At 42.9% G+C, this 18,976-nt stretch overlaps 2 protein-coding genes across 5 annotated transcripts; one reads left to right on the top strand and one right to left on the bottom strand.

The window, feature by feature from the left end:
- Positions 1-307: 307 nt before the first annotated feature.
- On the bottom strand, positions 308-4,932 carry LOC137867565 (ATP synthase subunit alpha, mitochondrial). The gene is made up of 11 exons (XM_068704221.1): positions 4,799-4,932; positions 4,257-4,332; positions 3,480-3,649; positions 3,025-3,198; positions 2,550-2,716; positions 2,126-2,426; positions 1,740-1,964; positions 1,530-1,637; positions 1,259-1,403; positions 1,014-1,164; positions 308-917 (listed from the first exon to the last, which is right to left on the bottom strand). Exons 1-11 carry the CDS (start codon positions 4,856-4,858, stop codon positions 839-841), a joined length of 1,656 nt encoding a protein of 551 aa, XP_068560322.1. The 5' UTR covers positions 4,859-4,932; the 3' UTR covers positions 308-838.
- A 1,387-nt stretch (positions 4,933-6,319) lies between these two features.
- Positions 6,320-16,520, top strand: ark2cb (arkadia (RNF111) C-terminal like ring finger ubiquitin ligase 2Cb). 4 transcript variants are annotated; one of them, XM_068703203.1, is made up of 9 exons: positions 6,320-6,535; positions 7,466-7,637; positions 10,341-10,668; positions 10,791-10,922; positions 11,989-12,118; positions 12,310-12,414; positions 12,832-12,927; positions 13,731-13,834; positions 14,715-16,520. In XM_068703203.1, the coding sequence occupies exons 3-9, from the start codon at positions 10,436-10,438 to the stop codon at positions 14,830-14,832; spliced, it is 918 nt and encodes a 305-aa protein (XP_068559304.1). In that variant the 5' UTR covers positions 6,320-6,535; positions 7,466-7,637; positions 10,341-10,435; the 3' UTR covers positions 14,833-16,520. The 4 variants fall into 4 exon arrangements, with proteins under 4 accessions (XP_068559304.1, XP_068559302.1, XP_068559303.1 ...); XM_068703201.1 differs by lacking the exon at positions 7,466-7,637; XM_068703202.1 differs by lacking the exon at positions 7,466-7,637 and having other exon boundaries at positions 10,794-10,922.
- Positions 16,521-18,976: the final 2,456 nt, after the last annotated feature.

Consider the following 18,976-nt stretch of genomic DNA (forward strand, 5'->3'; position numbering starts at 1 on the left):
AGACAAAAACAAGCAATTTGAAGCACTAAAAACATGCTGCAATAAAGTACTGTGATGATCAGTTGATAAGGTTATCGGTTGCCCACTGCTCCCAATAGGCTAAGGATGGGTAAAATGCAGGTCAAATGTGAATGATTTTAAAGTTTAAGTTGCAAAACATACAACTTTCCATCACCTTAAAACAGAAAAGACGCCGAGAGTCCTCACTCCATTTCAAAAGCACAAAGTAAAACAAATGTGCTTTGCGAGTTCCAGAAAGTTTTGATCGGCCAGACTTGAGATATAACACAGGACAATACAAGACGGATTTGATGTGTGACAGCGTCACTCAATTTATTTCCATGGTATTAAACATGTGGGGCTTACAGTCCTTCCGTCCTCTGAAACAGTGAGGAGCAAAAACAGTGACGTCTTAACATTTGCCCTCTTAAATACAATGCTCTCGTGAACAACTCGTAACAGTAAACAGAAATCAAGACTGCGGTGTGTGGACTGTTATGCACGTTACGTTTTTTTTTTGTTTTGGTACACTGAAATATTAGGCAAACATAAATCCATAAATCACGTTTAAAGAAACGTATTGTGCGTTTGTTCTTCCCACACAAGTTATTACTCCTCTGCCACTGGTGGAATCTGCTCACAGGGAACCAACCTAATAACACTAAACTTGCTGTAGTTAAGCTCGCAAATCAGAAGGATTTTACACCACGGTAGGGTTGTAAAATTTTATTTGGAGAAATCTGTACATGGAGGTTTTGGCCTTCAGTGTGTTCACATATAGAAGCATATTGGGGACACAGACAGGTAGCTCACTGAAGATCAATGGAGGCGCTATCCATTACTCAAAACTGGACAGGAAGTTCAGTACAATCTGCTTCAGTTTAGTATCTGATGCCTCGGAGATCATGCCGTCAACCCTGAAACAGAAAATGGGTCATATTAGCATTTGTTAGAAAACTGTAAATACCCACTTTCATTGATCAAACATATTGTAACAGAGGACTATTTCTCACCTGATAGCGTTAAGCAGCTCCTGGTGCTGGCTGAGGACGTGCTGCAGGAAAGCCTTCTCGAACCGTGTGATCTTGCTGGGCTCCATCTTGTCCAAGTGACCTCTGACACCGGCGTAGATGACCGTTACCTGCTCCTCAATGGCCATTGGACCTGGAGGCGGGGAAACCAGTTTTGTTTGGCATTCAAAAAAGACATACAATACCTGGAAAACAGAAACAGGAACGTTTGGACCGTTGACACTCACAGTACTGTCCCTGCTTGAGCAATTCAGTGAGCCTGACGCCCCTGCTGAGGAGCTGCTGGGTGGCAGCGTCGAGGTCAGAGCCGAACTGGGCGAAGGCAGCCACCTCACGGTACTGAGCCAGCTCCAGCTTCATGGTACCGGCCACCTACAGGGTAGAAATAAAGACTACTTAATAATGCTGGAGATCGCAACATCTATTTGATGAAATGCAGGATTTGTTTTTATAAAAAATAACTTAGTTACTGTGACGGGTCTGAATTTAAAAACCCACCTGCTTCATGGCTTTGGTCTGGGCAGCAGAGCCCACTCTGGACACAGACAGACCCACGTTGATAGCCGGGCGGATACCCTTGTAGAACAGCTCAGTCTCCAAGAAGATCTACAGCGAACACATCGCAACAGAAGAGCACCGTGACGTAGACCGTTTCACGTACGGGTCAAAAGCCCAACCACCAATACGCATGACATCTTTTGGACAAACCTGTCCGTCTGTGATGGAGATGACATTGGTGGGGATGTAGGCAGACACGTCACCGGCCTGGGTCTCGATGACGGGCAGCGCAGTGAGGGAGCCGCCGCCGAAGTTGTCGTTCATCTTGGCGGCTCTCTCCAGCAGACGGGAATGCAGGTAGAACACATCACCGGGGTAAGCCTCGCGACCGGGAGGACGACGCAGCAGCAGAGACATCTGACGATAGGCAACAGCCTGAGAGAAAAAAAGAAAAAGAAGATTCACCACAGCTGCACTTGGGAATACCGATTCAATTTCTAATACTCATCCAGGAGATATTTTCCCAAAATGTGATTTCAAGCTATGACAGTTTTACAGGATCTCGCATTTTTCATTTTTACAATCTGCGTCCTCACCTGCTTGGACAGATCGTCATAGATGATCAGGGCGTGCTTGCCGTTGTCTCTGAAGTACTCTCCCATGGAGCAGCCAGAGTACGGGGCCAGGTACTGCAGAGGGGCGGCGTCGGAGGCGGTGGCAGAGACCACAATGGTGTACTTCATGGCATCGGCATCAGTGAGCCTCTTCACCAGCTGGGCGACGGTGGACCTCTTCTGTCCAATGGCGACGTAGATGCAGTACAGCTTCTTCTTCTCGTCGGTTCCTTCGTTGAAGCGCTTCTGGTTGATGATTGTGTCGATGGCAATGGCAGTTTTGCTGGAGAATGAAAAATCAATTTAAAAAGCATACTTACCAACTTTTTAAAAAAAACGGCACATGAGCTTTAGCTCCCTTTAATCCACGGAATGCTCGTATGTCCAAAGACATAAAAGTATTTACCCGGTCTGCCTGTCACCAATGATCAGCTCACGCTGGCCTCTGCCAATGGGCACCAGGCTGTCCACAGCCTTGATTCCAGTCTGCATGGGCTCCCTCACAGAGATACGAGGGATGATACCAGGAGCCTTCAGACCCACACGCCTACGGGTGCTGTTACCCAGAGGACCCTGAGGAAGAAAGAAATACGCATTTTAAAAAGCTGAACCCACATATCAAGGTAAATAAAAAAAAAAAAAAAAAAAGGTAAACAAGCAACAATTCTAATGTGTTACTTTAACTTTGATCAAAAATCAATAACTGGAGTTTTAAATATCATTTGTCATCCAATTAGACGGTAAAAAAAAAAAAACCCCCAGCAAAATTTGATCTCGCTTTAACAGATGCCAGTTGGGTTAAACTGGGCCAAACGATCAAAACTTAAAAGTTCAATCTACAGCGATTTGATTTTCCACTAAGTTAGAGTGGCTCATGTCACCTTTCCATCGATGGCATTTCCCAGAGCGTCCACCACACGGCCGAGCAGCTCCAAACCAACGGGGACGTCCACGATGGCGCCGGTCCTCTTCACGATGTCGCCCTCCTTGATCAGTTTGTCGTTACCGAACACCACAACACCAACGTTGTCGGGCTCCAAGTTCAGAGACATTCCCTGGAGGAAAAAATATTGTTTTACACTGGTGGCTTTGTCAAATGTATATAAAAAAAAATATGTTTGAATGAAGCTAAACTGAAGGTGTTGGATATTCAAGGTTTTCAGTTTAGGAAAAAGGTACACAATGTTCTTTTGCTTTTGTTAATTCAAGATGACTGCATTGTGGGGAAAAAAAACACATCTATAACACTGTTGGATAAGTGTAGCTTTAAAATTAGCGTGTTTAGAACTCAACCTGGAAACAAAACATCTGTTTTATAATGTCTATTTCTAAATACCTTCAGTCCGGAGGAGAACTCCACCATCTCTTCTGCCTGGACATTTCTCAGGCCGTACACTCTGGCAATACCGTCACCGATGGACAACACGCGACCGGTCTCCTCCAGGTCGGCGGAGGTGTCAGCTCCCAAGATCTTCTCCTCCAGGATTGAAGACACCTCGGCGGTGCCTGTGTGAGACGAGACATTATAGGATCTCGCTTAGCAACAACGAAAAACACTTTCTGATTAGACAGTCGTGTTCATTTTTAAATTATACAACAATGTGTTGGATTATCCCAGATTAATTAAAAAAAAACAAAATATATATATATAGAAATTTAAAGGAAATGAATCTAAACTAGATGACATTTTGGAATTTGGTTATAATATTGTGATATATCTTGATTACAACTGAAAACATACAGTTTTCTTGACTAGTATTAATATGTTTTATTACAGACAAACTAATCCACTAGATTATGCAAATGTAACAATATAGATTACAAGTCACAGATGCTGTTGTTGCTGTGATTTTGTCCATTTCTTCAACACATATGCATTTATATATATTTTTCTAAATCTTCATGAGGGCACACATGAATACTGATGAGCACGTTTGTCCAATAATTTCAGACAAACTTGTAAACCTGTAGAACGCTATTCTCTTCATTTGACCCAGTAACTACAAAGACGAGCTCGTGACACACAGTATGATCAATGACCTTCATTAATCGCCTTTGGGAGACGACCTGAAGCACGGAGGATAAAGTCTCTGTCGTGTTGTTTTTGTCTCACCTGTCTTCTGCAGCCATGGTCTGTGTGTGTGGAGGTGGTTGACCCCAATGCAGGCGGCCGGTAGAGCCTTGGACACCTGAGCAGACGTATTGAATTAATTGCAAATACAAAAATGGTACATCCACACATATTGCAGCGACAGTTACAATGTGCACTTTAAAAGCTGAGCTGGAGTAGCGCTGCGCAGCGGAGACGACGTGCGCTGTCAGGCTTCCTGACCTTCAAAGCGTGGCTGAATGAGCCGTTAGCTGGTGGCTAGCGTTAGCATCGCGTGCTAACTTTAGCGCCGCTAGCTTGCAGGACGGGAGAATGTCGTCTCACAAGGGCAACTTCGACAAACACACGTATTGCAATAATTTCGAGGCAACAGAAGCGAGTCGTTGCACACGAGAACGTAGTTGTGTTTAAGGCCGCATTAATAAGTCGATAAGTCAGCTAGCGGCCTTAACGTTACCCTTCACGCCCACAAGGTCCACGCAGATATTAGATTAACTTGCTGCAACAGTCCCATCAGATGTCGATATTTTGATTAAAATACTTACAAATCCGGCCCTTCTGGGCAGGCTCCTGGCCAAAGCAGCTGCAACTCTCACGGTTAACATTTTGTTGGGTTGACCTGTCCTCCACCACTAGCGGCTTCGACCTGGCTGTGAGTTAGAATGTAATGGCTGAATGGACTCTTCTTCTATTTATGTGACACTGACGTTACATTCTTTTGCTTTCCTGCTCGAGTCTGCCCCCTGGCGTCACGGGGATGGTAGTGGACGCAACACGTCCCCGTCCCCCCCACAACTTCACTTTGGACAAAGCTGTTCGACTCGAGTTACAATATGTATGTTCAGTGGCGGAAGATTTGCGCATATGGTTTACTTAAGTACAATTAGTATCCTATACCGCTCTTTAAAAACAATATGTTACAAGTAAAAGTCGTACATGCAAGAGTTCACTTAAGTAAAGGTACACAAGTATTAACAGCAAAGTGTTCTTAAAGTAAAAGTACTTTTTGGGCAGAGTGGTCCTTTCAGAATGCCATGAGTTATAATTAGACTAATGTTACAGCTGGTGGAGCACATTTAAACTTCTATACTTTAACATAGTTTAATATAGAGCACTCTGTGTCTCCTGAATGATGATACTACTACTACTACTTATATTAATATTCTCACTTCTTTCATTGTTTCTGCACGCATTGTACATTTAATCTTATAATCTGTTTTTACTACAGATGAAAAATAGCCTCTTGCCTAATAACTCTGGTGCATTTACAGCAATGTTTCTATTAATGTGCATTGTCCCTTATGAAATAAACCAATAACTAAAATATCACGTGTTATGTGTCAGATAAATGTAACGGAGTAAGAATATAATACTCCCTCTTAAATGTACAGAAGTTGAAGTGTAAAGTAGCATAACATTTGAATGGTTACTCAATATTGGTCATTAGTACAATACTTGAGTAAATGTTCTTAATTACTTTCCTACACTGTGTGTATGTAAATGGCTTGGACAAAACATTAAGGACTACTGTCAGTATGATGCAGTGCAGTTCCACGCAATCACCCACTATGACCTCACAAACACACATAAAGTAGATCATAGTTGCAGTCCTTCATGTGGAGTTTGAAAAAAAAAAGGTCATTTAGGAGCTGAGAGGGGGGGGGGGGGGGGGGGGGGTCTAATGACACGCTGTTACGTTGCACCCTGGGAAATGTAGGAGCCAAGCGTTATTGGAGCCTGACCTTGAGCTCTTATATACAGTCTGTGGTTTGATCAGGATAAAGTCTGAATCAGCCTAATTGGCCAGGTTTGAGTACACACACCAGGACATTTTACTCGGGTTATTTTGCCCTCATTGTACATTATTAGATAACACGGATACATATTTTAAATGCTCTGTGTTTGGTTTTCGCCAAAAACATTAAACAACAGCTGATTAATATTTGTTTTTGTATCAAGATCAGTTGACAAGGCTTGATAGGTTAACCGAGAGAAACCTCCAGCTTTTGGTGCGAAGCGCCGCAACATCGCCCTCTTTAGCCCGGGACATCTAACGACATGTCTGCTTTTGTCAACGACAACCGAGCGAGTCAGACAGTCGTTGGGTTTTGCCTGTGGTGCTAGTCAGCAACAACCAGCCGCATGAATGTAGATCCGCATGGGCTACTACTACTCTTTCTCTCCAAATAACCCAGCGGAATCATAAGATAAGGATCCCAGGATGGTCTTAGTGCATGTCGGATATCTGGTTCTTCCTGTATTCGGCTCAGTAAGAAACAGAGGTACGGTATTAATATTCATATCGATCCAAAACATGTGCCCTGTTTATCTTAATATGCACTGCAGCTGTTGGCTAGCTAGCTTCGAGTTTAGCCGTCGGGTTAGCTCGCTGTAGCTAGCTTAAAACTAACGTCAAATTATTCGCGAAAAAACGCCGGTAACGTGATTTGTATTCACAGCACATTATTGCAAACCACCGAATGATGTTGTTTTTCCGGCGACATTTCGTGTAAATCATGAAAAATACCGCCGCTAAAGATAAGCTAACTGTCTCGTTGGCACCGACTATGTACTGGAACGGAAACATTCCTCACAAAGGATTTCACATCCACGGGGCGTGCTGTCCAAAACAGCAGATATGTCAAAACGGACAACCGCATAGACAATCGTGATAGACAATGTTACTCTGACACATATTTAACTGGTGCGATTTGTCATTTCGGTAACATTACGATGCATTGTAATTTCCCCTCAAGGCGCTACCGTGTGTTTGCACCGTAAAAATACCGCAAAATAGACGTAGCCTTTCCAGCCAGTCAGCTTATCTGTGCCTGGATGATGTCATTTGAAGATCATCTGCTTTTGCTCGCGCTCGCTCGTTTTTCCAGCGTGATTTTTCAGTAATTATTATCCGTGTCAGTTGGCCAATGTACTAATCGATACATGGCCGATGGCCCGAGGAGCGTGGACTTCTGAGCCATTAAAGTATCAGTCGCCCTTTTTTTTATTAATATTTGCTAATTAGCAATTCAGCAGCTGTTTGTTTAAAGCTGCCGAATTGCATAAAAAAGAAAAAGAAAAAAAGACCCAAAGTAACGTGATGTGGTCCCAGTTAAACAATGGTAAAGCTACAGTGTAACATTAATTTCATAACAGTGGCATCAATGATTTCATTGTGCTTTTATTTCTGTTCTTATTTCCCTGTTTCATAGTATGGAGGCTGGCTCTACATTCTGCATTTATCAGATCTTTGTCGTCCCCCCCATTGTGTAGCTAATGATCATCTGCTGCTGTGTGGTGTGGCGTGGCCTCTGCCTGTTCTCTGCATTTAGCTGTATTGTGAATCCCTTCTTCATTTCCTCTTTCCATCAGAAGACGACATTGGTATTAAAAAGCACCCCCTCCCCCCCGCCCCCCCCCCTTCCCAAGATGTATTCAGTCATAGACTTTCCATGTTAAGCAGACTAAAACAATTGCTAACACCTAGATCAGAGCACCTTTATTTTTGTCTTTTTTTCTGTCAAATTGCTGTAGCACTGAGTGAACATTTTAGCTCCTTTTTATTTATTTATTTATTTTTTTTTTTTAGAAATCAGTTGAATGTCATTGTGTACTTCCCATCCAGTCTTGATAGACAACATGCTGTAAATTCCTGTAAAGTGGATACATTTTGCATGATCTTAAATACTGCACTGCATTGTTGAACACCAGAATTTGGCTCATCTTCCTTCTCTTCACACAAGGTGCAATGTACATGATGAAAGTGACCTATGATTAAAAAAAAAAAAAAAAATAGCATGCAAATTGGAACCATATGCATGGCATTTTTGTATTGTTGAAAACAACAGCATTCCATCCAATGCTGTCATGTGATCACTTCAAATTGATTGAAGGTACACTGCACCTGCACACAACAACCTGCCATAACTGTCTCCATTTTTGTGTAATCCTTTTTGTTCCCCTTTTGCAAAAATTCCGAGCTTCGAATCACACTGAATTGTCAGGGCTGCTTGCCCCTTACGGGCAAATGAAACTCTAAACATTTACGGAGGCAAAAACATGCTCACTGGTGGTTCATCACTTCCCAATTTTCCCCCCCACTAACATAAGGCCAAAATGCTATCCATTTCACAGGGATGCCTATTTTCCTGCACTGCTAAAGAGATCCTCTATTAGTAATAACGTCTTTTATTGTTTGGTTGTGGTCTCTCTTTACCTTTTGTTCTGGTAATAGTACTTTTCAATGCATGGTCACATTTATGATTCATAATTTTTTTGTTTTTGTTTTTCTACATTGACTAGTGAAAATCCAATGTAATCTTTCTGTAGTAAAGATGTACCCTGCTGTACTGAAATCATGTGCTGTAGCCAACACGTCTGCTCATTGGATGCCGCTTTTGTTCTTTTTAACCCTATATGGAGCATGGTGGGCCTTGCCTTCAGTCTATGTTGTTTATTTTTGTTGCATGGATTTATACTATTATTACAAAAAAAAGAAAGAAAAAAAAAAACACAAATTCCACATATACTAATATTTTTCAATAAAGAATATAGTGTTTTTCCTAACCTTCAGTGTGCTTCTTGCTGATTTCCATTTATTGTCCTCCCTCTCCCTTGTCCCTACCTGCCCCCCCCCCCCCCCCCCTCCTCCTCCCCCTCCTCCCCCTTCCTCCACCCTCCACCCACCTCCTCGCCCGCTGTGACAAAGATAGACAATTTCCACGCTTCCTCCATCACAGGGCCTGAATGAGTCTATCTGCTGTCATTCATGGTGATCGTTTTCACTGAGGCGCTTGAAAACGCAGTGTTACAGTCTAGACTTGAGCCTTTGACCCCCGCGGCAGCAAGGTCACCGCTTGTCTGCCCGGCAACACTGACGACCTGAAAATATTGCTGGAAGGTCATACTGCTTCTCTTTCGCTGGGTGCGTTTTTAAACTACTGCGTTTTTCAAGCGTTCTCTTTTAGTAAATGCAATGTAGACTTTGCCTATTTCCTCATGATTTTTTTCAAAAATATTTTCACTGTTTACTTTAGAATTCGTCATGTCTTTTTCTACACTGTTCGAAGCAGATTCAATTCAAACCTGTGCTGGAATTTTTAACTACACAATTTCAATGTCTAAACTCTTTAAATTCACCGCTTCACTTTCTGCCAGATGGACACAATGGAGCACCTTGAGTCCTGCTCCACTGCAGACCATAATCATGGCTCTCTTTATTCAGGATTTCCTCAAAAGTTCTAAAAAAAAAAAAAAAAGCGAAATTTCTTATTGCTATTTCTCAGCCCGTGCATAATCAAAAAAGTATTTTTTTTTTTTTTTTTTAGCGTAAGCACATTATTAAAACCACATTGCACCACAGCACAAGTTTGTCTGTATTTTTCTCCCCGTTGAGTCTCACACTCTCGCTGCGGTTGCCAAATAGCTGTGGTTGGAGAGGGTTGAAAAAGCATTTAAGCTATTTCCTCTCAACTCCCGAATGTTCATATGAGAGAATAAGTAGGGCGACGCTGTATGTGTAAGGATACAGTAGGTTTCAGGGAAGCACGGCTGTAAAATGATGTGTTTTGGTTTTATTCATAAGAAGGAAGGTATTGCTCTTTAGTGCTAAATAGATAAGAGACGTGGCTCCGTAAACAGTTTATCTTATAGACAGGCTGGGTACCAAAGGTTTCACTCGGACTGCTCTGACCCACTGTCGGCTGCAGAATTTACAAGAACCGAGCCACGTCGAAGACCGCACACTGGTAGATTTCATCTGTTCTGATCCAGTTCGCTTGTCTGTGAATCGGAAGACCAGGAGTCGATCCAGCGGTCGGAAATGCGATTTAAAGAAACGAAAAAGCTCGCGTATTGTTTGCAGGACCACAAATGGTTGTCATGTTCATGGTACTTGTGGTAACCGTCATTTCCCCACCCCCACAGAAGTATTTTTCACCCTAGGTAAGAGGTAGGGCTTCATTAACATGCTATATCACACACACACACACAAACACACACATACAGTGACACCACATTTCACCCACAATTAATTCCATCTAATCTCTCCCTTCAGGTGCCTTTAAAACTTCTCCTTATCGTCCACAGGATCCCATTTCAACCGGCAACAGCAGCAGCAGCAGCAGCACAGCCATGCTACCTCTTGCCGGCACTTCCAGTTAGGTCCTCAGGCCCCGCTGCCCATGGACTTCCCCATGCCCCACCCAGGGCAGCCGCAGTCAGGCATTAACCCCCACCTGGCCCCTCCCGGCCACCAGCATGGCCCTCCGCTCCACGCGCCCCTCAACCCCCTGCCAGCCCCCCAGTTCCAGGACATCCCCGCCCCTCCCTTCCTACCTCAGGCATTACACCAGCAATACCTCCTCCAGCAGCAGATCCTCGAGGCCCAGCACCGACACATCCTGCCACCCTCCAGGTATCCACACAGGCTTTCTGGGGGATTTAGAAGTACAGGAAAAAATGAAAAGAATTATGTTTTACAGTAAGATCCTAGGATTTATATATAAAAACAAACAAATGCTTGGTTATGTGTCTTAGTAGACGCACCCCAGAGAGAGTTCCTCACCAGCCCCACAGACTGCGGCCCAGCTATGAGTTTGCTCCCCCTCTTCATGTCCCTCCTCAGCCTGTGGTGCAGCAGCCCCGCTACCTGGCTGAGGGCACAGACTGGTGAGCAATACCTCTAATATATATATATATTTAATACAGTATGCAGCACCACAGAGGCAAACAGTCTGTTCTTTTTGTCTTTGTTAGAAAAAAGTTTAGATTTCAAACCAACAGTCTTGTACAAAACACAGATTTTTCAATTTGGTGTTGGAAAAACGAACCCAAAGTAAGTCATTGAAATTGAAATTGGCAATAATCACTGTATACATTTCACCAAATGTAACATTAATGGTTTCTTATGCACAGTATGCAGCACTACAGAGGCAAACAATATCAGCGAAAAAAAGCCGTTCTCATGATGTAGGTTTTAGATTTCATACTAACAGAAATGACACTGAATTATATACAACTTATTTCTGGGCCGATGATACTTGAGACATCCTTTTCTTAGTTTGACTGCACTTGACCACCCTCATATCTGGGTCAAGACCACATGAAAGGGCTTTCAGACCGAGTTTATTAAAAGACACTAACATTGGCAATAAACACTGTACCTGTCTCTACAAGGAGCTACAGAAGAGCCGTAGAGTTACCCACAGCAGCTTTAGAGCAAAAGCGTAGTAATGCAGGAGAGAAACCAAGGCGAAAATAAATAAAACACGTAGAGGAGAAATGTGAGGGAATGCTTTAACACGATCACAAGACCGGTCCAAACGTGAGGGAAGAGTCGAGGCTGGGCTCAAGTACTGCAGCTCCAGTTCAGCCGTAACTTCAAAAGTCTTTTCTTTGTCTTTAGCACCGACAGCTCTGACAGATTAACTCCAGTAGGTAGAACCCCTTCAGCGACGCAGCCATTCATGTCAACCAGTTATCCATTACTGTTAGCTATGTCCAGTTTCATTCCATTGCTTTACCTAACTGTTCAGTGCACTGCTTTATTTCTTTATTCTATTTTTCAAAGAGGTTGAGCTTATTACAGAATCTTTTCAAGTAACTGGAACTGAGCTAAATCCTAAAATAATCCTGTGGAAATCTACTTTTATCAAAGGATAATTAGCCACAAACGCGGTGAAATGATGCCTTGAGTTCCACTGACTTGTTTTTTTTTTTTTTGGTTTCTGTTCAGGGATCTAAGTGTCGATGCTGGGTTGCCCCCCCACCAGTATCACATCCACCCCCTGCCGCAGCACTATCAGCACTACTTGACCTCTCCTAGGATGCACCATTTCCCTAGAAACAATGCCTCAACACAAGTGGTGAGCCCCTTCTGCCTCGGTACGATCAATCACGTTAGTCTCGATGAACTCCCAGCGACTCTCCTCCGGGTGTCTGAGAATAATCTCCAAAACCCAGCAACCCGGGGATGCTCCACTTTTTTTTTTTTTTTTTCCTCCCTGCTGCATGCTGCAGAGCTGACGCTGGCTTCTTTTAACTTGTCATCTTCCAGGTTGTCCATGAGATCAGAAACTACCCATATCCCCAGCTGCACTTGCTGGCTCTGCAGAGTCTCAACCCCTCCCGCCACGCGTCCGCCGTTCGAGAGAGCTACGAGGTTCGTATCCACAGCTTCCTGCTCTGCAGACGCGTACCGGTCTATGCTCATTTATCATTGTTGTGTCTGTGACCAATGCTCTGGACAGGCTGGAGTGTGTAACCGATTTACTCCGACTTCCAGATGCCTCGAATTGGTCCAACTGCCTTTAATCGCATGACGTTTTTTTTCCATATCAAACAAGATGCAATTGTTTTCTGAGAGCCTCTTTCCTGTTCCTTGAAGCACCAATTTAATTTCATCATTCCACACTTAAATGTCTTTTGCATTTGAATGTGTTTTTTTTTTTTATTTTTTTTTTTACAAATGTTACTTTTGTTTATCTCGGCAGCAAAATACAGAAATGCCTTTTGTTCAGATTTTAAACTTGAACCTGAAATAATTAAAAGACGTGTGCACATGTTGTTTCCTCTCTAGGAGCTTCTGCAGCTGGAGGACAGGCTGGGCAGTGTTAACCGGGGAGCGGTCCAAACCACCATAGAGAGATTCACCTTCCCCCATAAGTACAAGAAGGTAAAAAACCTGCTGGCTGAGTGAGGAATCTTTTTGATGTGGTCTGGTACGGACGGACCACGGCATTGGACCGAAAGGACGGGGATGGAAGCGCTGGGCCGAAAGGATCAAAGAGCGAAGACGAGAGGGGGGGAGGAGGGGTCGTGACTCTCTCAATAGTTCAAAGGTCAAACTAATTTCAGTTAGCGGATTAGGAAGACAGGTCTGCAGTGTGCACAATTCAAGGCTGAGGGATGAGTCATCCAGCTGTCTGCAGATAGGAGCGTGGAATGAATTTTAAAAACCGTCTACACTGACTGTGACCCAAATACTCTGTCAGATTATTTGGTACATTGTGAGTGAGAAGAAGTAATTGAGTCTTTTCCATCCGATGTCTATTTTTTTTTTTTTTTTTTCTGGGATGCATGATTAGGTGACTCTTTTCTCCTTCTTCGTCTGGGCTGACTGAGAAACACCATTGGCATAAACATATCAGCTCCTAACACACAGCTGCACGAAGCACTTTAATAATTAAAGTCTGTCTGCCTCTCTCTGTCTCTCTCTCTGTCTCTCTGTCTCTCTCTCTGTCTCTGTCTCTCTCTGTCTCTCTCTGTCTCTCTCTGTGTCTCTCTCTCTCTCTGTCTCTCTCTCTCTCTCGCTCTTTCTGTCTCTCTCTGTCTCTTTCTTTTGCTCTCTCTCTCTGTCTCTCTCTGTCTCTGTCTCTTTCTTTCTCTCTCTGTCTCCCTCTCTCTCTCTCTCTCTCTCTCTCTCTCTGTCTCTGTCTCTCTCTCTCTCTCTCTCTCTCTCTCTCTCTCTCTCTGCAGAGAATACCCCAGGACCTGAAGATGTGTCTGGATGATGAGGAGCTGGACACCGATGAGAAGTGCACCATCTGTTTGTCGATGCTGGAGGATGGCGAGGATGTCAGGTACAGCCATACCATCAACTTCAGCAAGGAGGAGATGCTGGTTATGCAGTTGTTCAGATGTCCTCAGTTACATACAGCTGATAGCAAATCTAAAGTACCGGTATGGCAATGACAGACAGTCCAGCACTTCAATAAAGATTGAACTATCTTAATAACTATCAAATTGATTGCCTTGAAATTTCTTAATTTCTAGGATAGGATGAATCTTAATGACTTTAGTGATTCCTCTCATTTTTCCCCTAACGCCACCTGCAGGTTGATATTTTTGGTTTTGAGTAAAATGTCCAAAGAACTATTTTGTACAGGCAATCATGGTCCCAAGAGGATGAATCCTAATCACTTAGGTGATCACCCCCCCCCCCCCTCAACTTTTTCCATAGCACCACCAACAGTTCGAAATATTCAATTTTCAAATAATTTTGCTTCATGGGTAAATAGCAGCAGAACTAATGGCATTCACAAAATAGCAGCAGAACCCTGTGCATTAGTCTTGTTCAAAGGAGGAATACTTTGGTCAGTTTGATGGTGATTAGTAGATCTTCCTTAAATATGTTTCTTGCTCAACGGCTTGAGAATCCTGGAGACAGACGTTTGCTTATTCCTATCTATTTGTGTGCCTTCCTTCTGAATGGACACACAGTTTGTTATCCTAAATCGGTTCTGCCACGCGACTTCAAAGCATCGGGTTTCAAAATCCGATCACAGGACTTCCTGCAGTACTTCATCTTGAAAATACCGCCTGAAGGCAACATTAGCATTTCACACAACACACTGGATGAGTGTCCAGTGTGGTGAAGTTACAGAGGAAGTTATTTGAATGTTGCAGAACATTTCCTTGAAGTGAATTCCTGCACTGACCGCGACTCATCTGTGTCCGTAGGAGATTACCCTGCATGCACCTCTTCCACCAGGGGTGTGTGGACCAGTGGCTGGCCACCAGCAGGAAGTGCCCCATCTGCAGAGTGGACATTGAGACCCAACTGACCCCCGACAGTTGATAGCTCCTGTCGACTCTCCGCAGCTTTCGATCTGGTCTTGTTAATTCTTCATCGCGTCCCTCCGGGGGAAGCTCTGCCAAACGCCCCTCTCTTCTCCTCTGCATCGCCCCCCAAACGAGCCTGCCTTCTGAGACAGCTGTGACAGAGGGATCAACAAAGCACACTCACCTACAACACAGCGAGCGAATGGAGCCGGGGGGGAGGGGATTTGATGCATAGATAGGTGGCTGGACTGAAGGTCGGTTTGAATGGACTTGCTGGATGTAAAAGGTAGGAGCGGACAAGTGTGGACAGATGTGCTGAGGCTTCTTCACACACACAGATTCTGTCAGATTGTGTACACTGTGTGCATTTCTCCATACAGCCATCACGAGAGGGCACTCGTGACTACCAACCTCCCCAGCTCAGTGTGGCGTATTAAGGCCATTTTCCCTGCCACTACATCCAAACACACACACACACACACACACACACACACACACACACACACACACACACACACACACACACACACACACACACACACACACACACACACACCCACCCACCCACCCTCCCTCCGGCCTGTGAAAAAAAAAAAAAAATCCTTTAAGCTGCACTCTGCCCAAGCCCTCAGCACATCTGTACAGAACATAATCAAATGATTAGCATGAGGTTGTTTGGTGTGTGAACTCTCGTAGCTGAACGCTTGTGGTGTAATGGAGTATAGTACTGAATAAGTATTTACAGAGTAACAGTGTTGTGTAGCAAGCAAAAGCCTTTTGTGAAAAATAAACCTAGAGAGAGGTTCAAATACGGCTCAAATAAGACAACATTCAGCGTGTTAATTAATCATAGACAATGAGGAAAGAGCTAGTTGTGTTTTAAAAAAAAAAAAAGAAAAAAAAGAAAAAAAGGCCAAAAATCCCTCTTTCTTGTCTAACATGGTTTTGGATTTACAGTTAGATGCCATCAGAGTTGATGCAAAAACCCACTAACTGCAGGCATGGCTTCCAGTGATCTGTGTAGTGTCGTAGTCGAGCCTCTATTATCTAGAGCAGAGGCCTCAGATGTGCATGCTGTATGGCAGGCTTGGGCTGTGTCGTTAATATTGTGGAGCAGTAGAACCAGGGACTGTGTGTCTGTGCATGTGAACCGTATACTATGACTCTGACGATCCCACTCATTCATAGAGGAGGACAAGAATGCACCTAATACACCCCCCCCCCCCCCCCCCCCTCCCCCCTACACTCATCCCGAGTAGACCAAGTTGCCCTTAGACACCGATCTCAGACCAATGTAGCGCTTCTCTCTCCTGATGTTTTGGAGGTTAGGACTCAGAGAGCTGCCAGCAGATCCGTGTCTAACTGCAACTCCTCTCTCCGTCGCCTCGCTCATGGCATGACCGTATGTGTGACACGAGAGGCCGGCGACGGAGCTCGAGGATGCGGTGCCTGAGGTCTTGCCAATCGGAGTGAAATCAAATCTGACATTTGTATTACCTATTACCAGAACCTTATTGCCTATCAAACAAGCACATGTGATTGCTACATACAGTGAATCGCCTCTGTTGTTTATCGGCTTCCTTTTTCATTTCAACATAAGTTGCTCCCAACTGTTCTGGTTACGAGACTGTGTCTGGTGTTACAGGGGAAAATACAAACTAGTTTGCCTGTGATATGTGCTAGAATGTGTATGATTGTCGTCATCCCCCCCCCCCCCCCCCCCCCCCCCCCCCCACACCCGCCTCCCCCCATGGTCGTGGTGTATGGTATTGCTAGAACAACTGTGATACGTTCAGTGATAGAAGCCGTTTTTTTTTCTTTTCTTCTCTATATCATGCATGTCGGCGTAGTTCACTTGAAGGAGGGTGAAAGGGAGAAAAAGCCATCCATTTGAAAAATACCAAACAATTGTTCTTAACATAAATTCTTATTTTCAATCGTCTTTTTCTGCCATTTTTTTTTCTTTTTCTTCTTCTTTGTTTTTTTTTTTTTTGCTCACATGCCAATTTGGACATGGTACTAATATGCCGAGTCCTTGTCCATTTTAACCATAGTGAAGAAAAAGCTGCAATGCTGCAAAAACATATTTATTGTTGTTATAATGTAGCTTGTGTTTTGTAAATGCACTATAATATGGAGTTGCCTGATTTTCTTTTTGGTTTGGTGGTGTGGGTTCTTGTCCTAGATTTTGTGTTTCTATTCAGTTCAAAGTATTTTCATGCTTCCTTGTGTATTATTGGAGGGTAACTTGACTGTTTGTGTTGCGTTTGTTTTTTTTGTTTTTTTTTCTTTTCGTATGAAACCTCCATCCAAAAAACTACAGATGGATGAAAATGGAGGTTTTTTGCTAGTTCACATAGAATGCTGTGATTTAAAGATGCCTTAAGTATTTAACAATCATTATTTATTACTAACTGTAGCTAGCTAGCTATCGTGGTGGAATATTTAATGTGTCTATCTCATAACTTTGCAATTTAATCAATATATTTATTTAAAATAACACAAAATATATAAAAAAAAAAGAATACCTCATTATGCATTGGTCGGTGGGGATGCTTTTGCATGCCGTCTGTGTTTTATTTTTCAAAGGGGGGAAAAAAAAGAAGAAGAAAGAAACCTGTTGAAAAATTGACTTGGGGGTGTTTACCCAACACATTTTCTAGCCAGCATGGTGCTGTTGATCTGGATTACATTCCATTCATGTCACCTCTTGATTTTACTATTAAACCCGTTCATTTCTTTGACATCGCGCCCTGCTTTGACCTGAAGCCCGTGACTGTGGTGCAGCCCGTTTCTCTGTCTTAGTATGGCTCCACAATTAGCTTGCTTTTGTTATACGACACTGCTTCCTTTCCCGTAAATCGGTCCCGTTTGATTTCATTTTTTGATATTCGTTTCATTTTGATCGTGTTCGTGATACGCCATCATATCTTGGATCTCAATTTTTTGCGTGTATTATTTTAGGAACCACATATTGAGCTCTATTATTTGTCCTTATGTATCGCTGGCAAATGCTTTGTGTGGGATTTTCGGGAAGTATCTAACGTGCTAACTTGAGCCATTGGTCTTATTGAGCAAATTTCTGGTGTACTGTGGTTATACAATATAGATAGCGTGTTTCACACCTGGGTATAATAAGCTAACTACGTTTTTTCGGTGTGCATTTCTTATTAATACTCTACTAATCCTGCAAAAATATTATAACATGTATTGGATTGGAAACAAAGCTGGCTGGTCTTATTCTAATTTCATTTCGTGCTCTCACTGGCCTTACCCCATGTCCTCCACAGTGTACCCCATTACTCCAGAGCGAACTGGACAGTAGCCATAGTATTAACTCAAGCTGATGAACCGGAATGAACAGTAGAACTTAAAGCACAAGCTTTTTAATGCATGTCCTTCTCAGGTTTTCCTATGTGTATGTGGGAGTAGCTCTGTAGATGTGTTTATTATGATGCTGTACCTTCTTGAATATTTCTGATGTTTCTTTGCTGCTGAAAAAAAAAAAAATGTTGATTATTAACCTGCCAGTGAAAAAGGGAAGTGGCCATCTTTGTACAACACACTGCTGTTTTGCTGTAACCGCGCAATGTTTTATGATCTTGAGTATTTTATAGAAAAGTAGAAGTATGTATCAATAATATGAAAGCAATAGCTAAATCATAATGAAGAATAACATGATCAGTGAATATTGTGGAAAATCTTTAGATTCACTCTGGGTGGATTTTGTACTGTATTTATTACTAATGATGATGCAAAAAGTTGCATAGCTTAACCCAAACTGTTCTGTCTCTTTTTTATTTATTGTCTTGTATATGATCTTTTTGTATGTGTTTTTCAAATAAACTGCCTAAAATGCTAAGAGCTAATCCAATCTGTGGTGTTATTGGTCGCCGTTTTATTATCATTTCTGATAATCACGCCTTTAGAAATACTCAACCGTTTGAATGACATATATTAAGCTGTATCGGTGGACATGTCTGCTTTTATTACAGTAAAGAAAAGCTAATGAAACGCTCACGATCATTTAGAAACTGTATCCTTTGTCCTGCTCTGTGCATATCTTACATATCTCACAATTCTTTAAAAGAAAAATGAACTAAAGGGATCCGTATCAAAAATTTGTGTTGCCAATTTATCAGATTGTACAGCTTAAAAAA

This window comes from Cebidichthys violaceus, unplaced genomic scaffold, assembly GCF_023349555.1.
Source record: "Cebidichthys violaceus isolate CVI_PGR_0920_01 unplaced genomic scaffold, fCebVio1.0.p SCAF_9, whole genome shotgun sequence".
Taxonomy (NCBI): Eukaryota; Metazoa; Chordata; class Actinopteri; order Perciformes; family Stichaeidae; genus Cebidichthys; species Cebidichthys violaceus.

Coding starts and splice junctions, on each gene's coding strand:
- LOC137867565 (XM_068704221.1), bottom strand. CDS start 4,858: ATGTTAACCGTGAGAGTTGCAGCTGCTTTGGCCAGGAGCCTGCCCAGA. Junction 4,333..4,798: donor TGCCCAGAAGGGCCGGATTT/GTAAGTATTTTA, acceptor ACGTCTGCTCAG/GTGTCCAAGGCTCTACCGGC. Junction 918..1,013: donor GAGCTGCTTAACGCTATCAG/GTGAGAAATAGT, acceptor TTTCTGTTTCAG/GGTTGACGGCATGATCTCCG.
- ark2cb (XM_068703201.1), top strand. CDS start 6,475: ATGGTCTTAGTGCATGTCGGATATCTGGTTCTTCCTGTATTCGGCTCA. Junction 10,669..10,790: donor CACATCCTGCCACCCTCCAG/GTATCCACACAG, acceptor TATGTGTCTTAG/TAGACGCACCCCAGAGAGAG. Junction 10,923..11,988: donor CTGGCTGAGGGCACAGACTG/GTGAGCAATACC, acceptor GTTTCTGTTCAG/GGATCTAAGTGTCGATGCTG.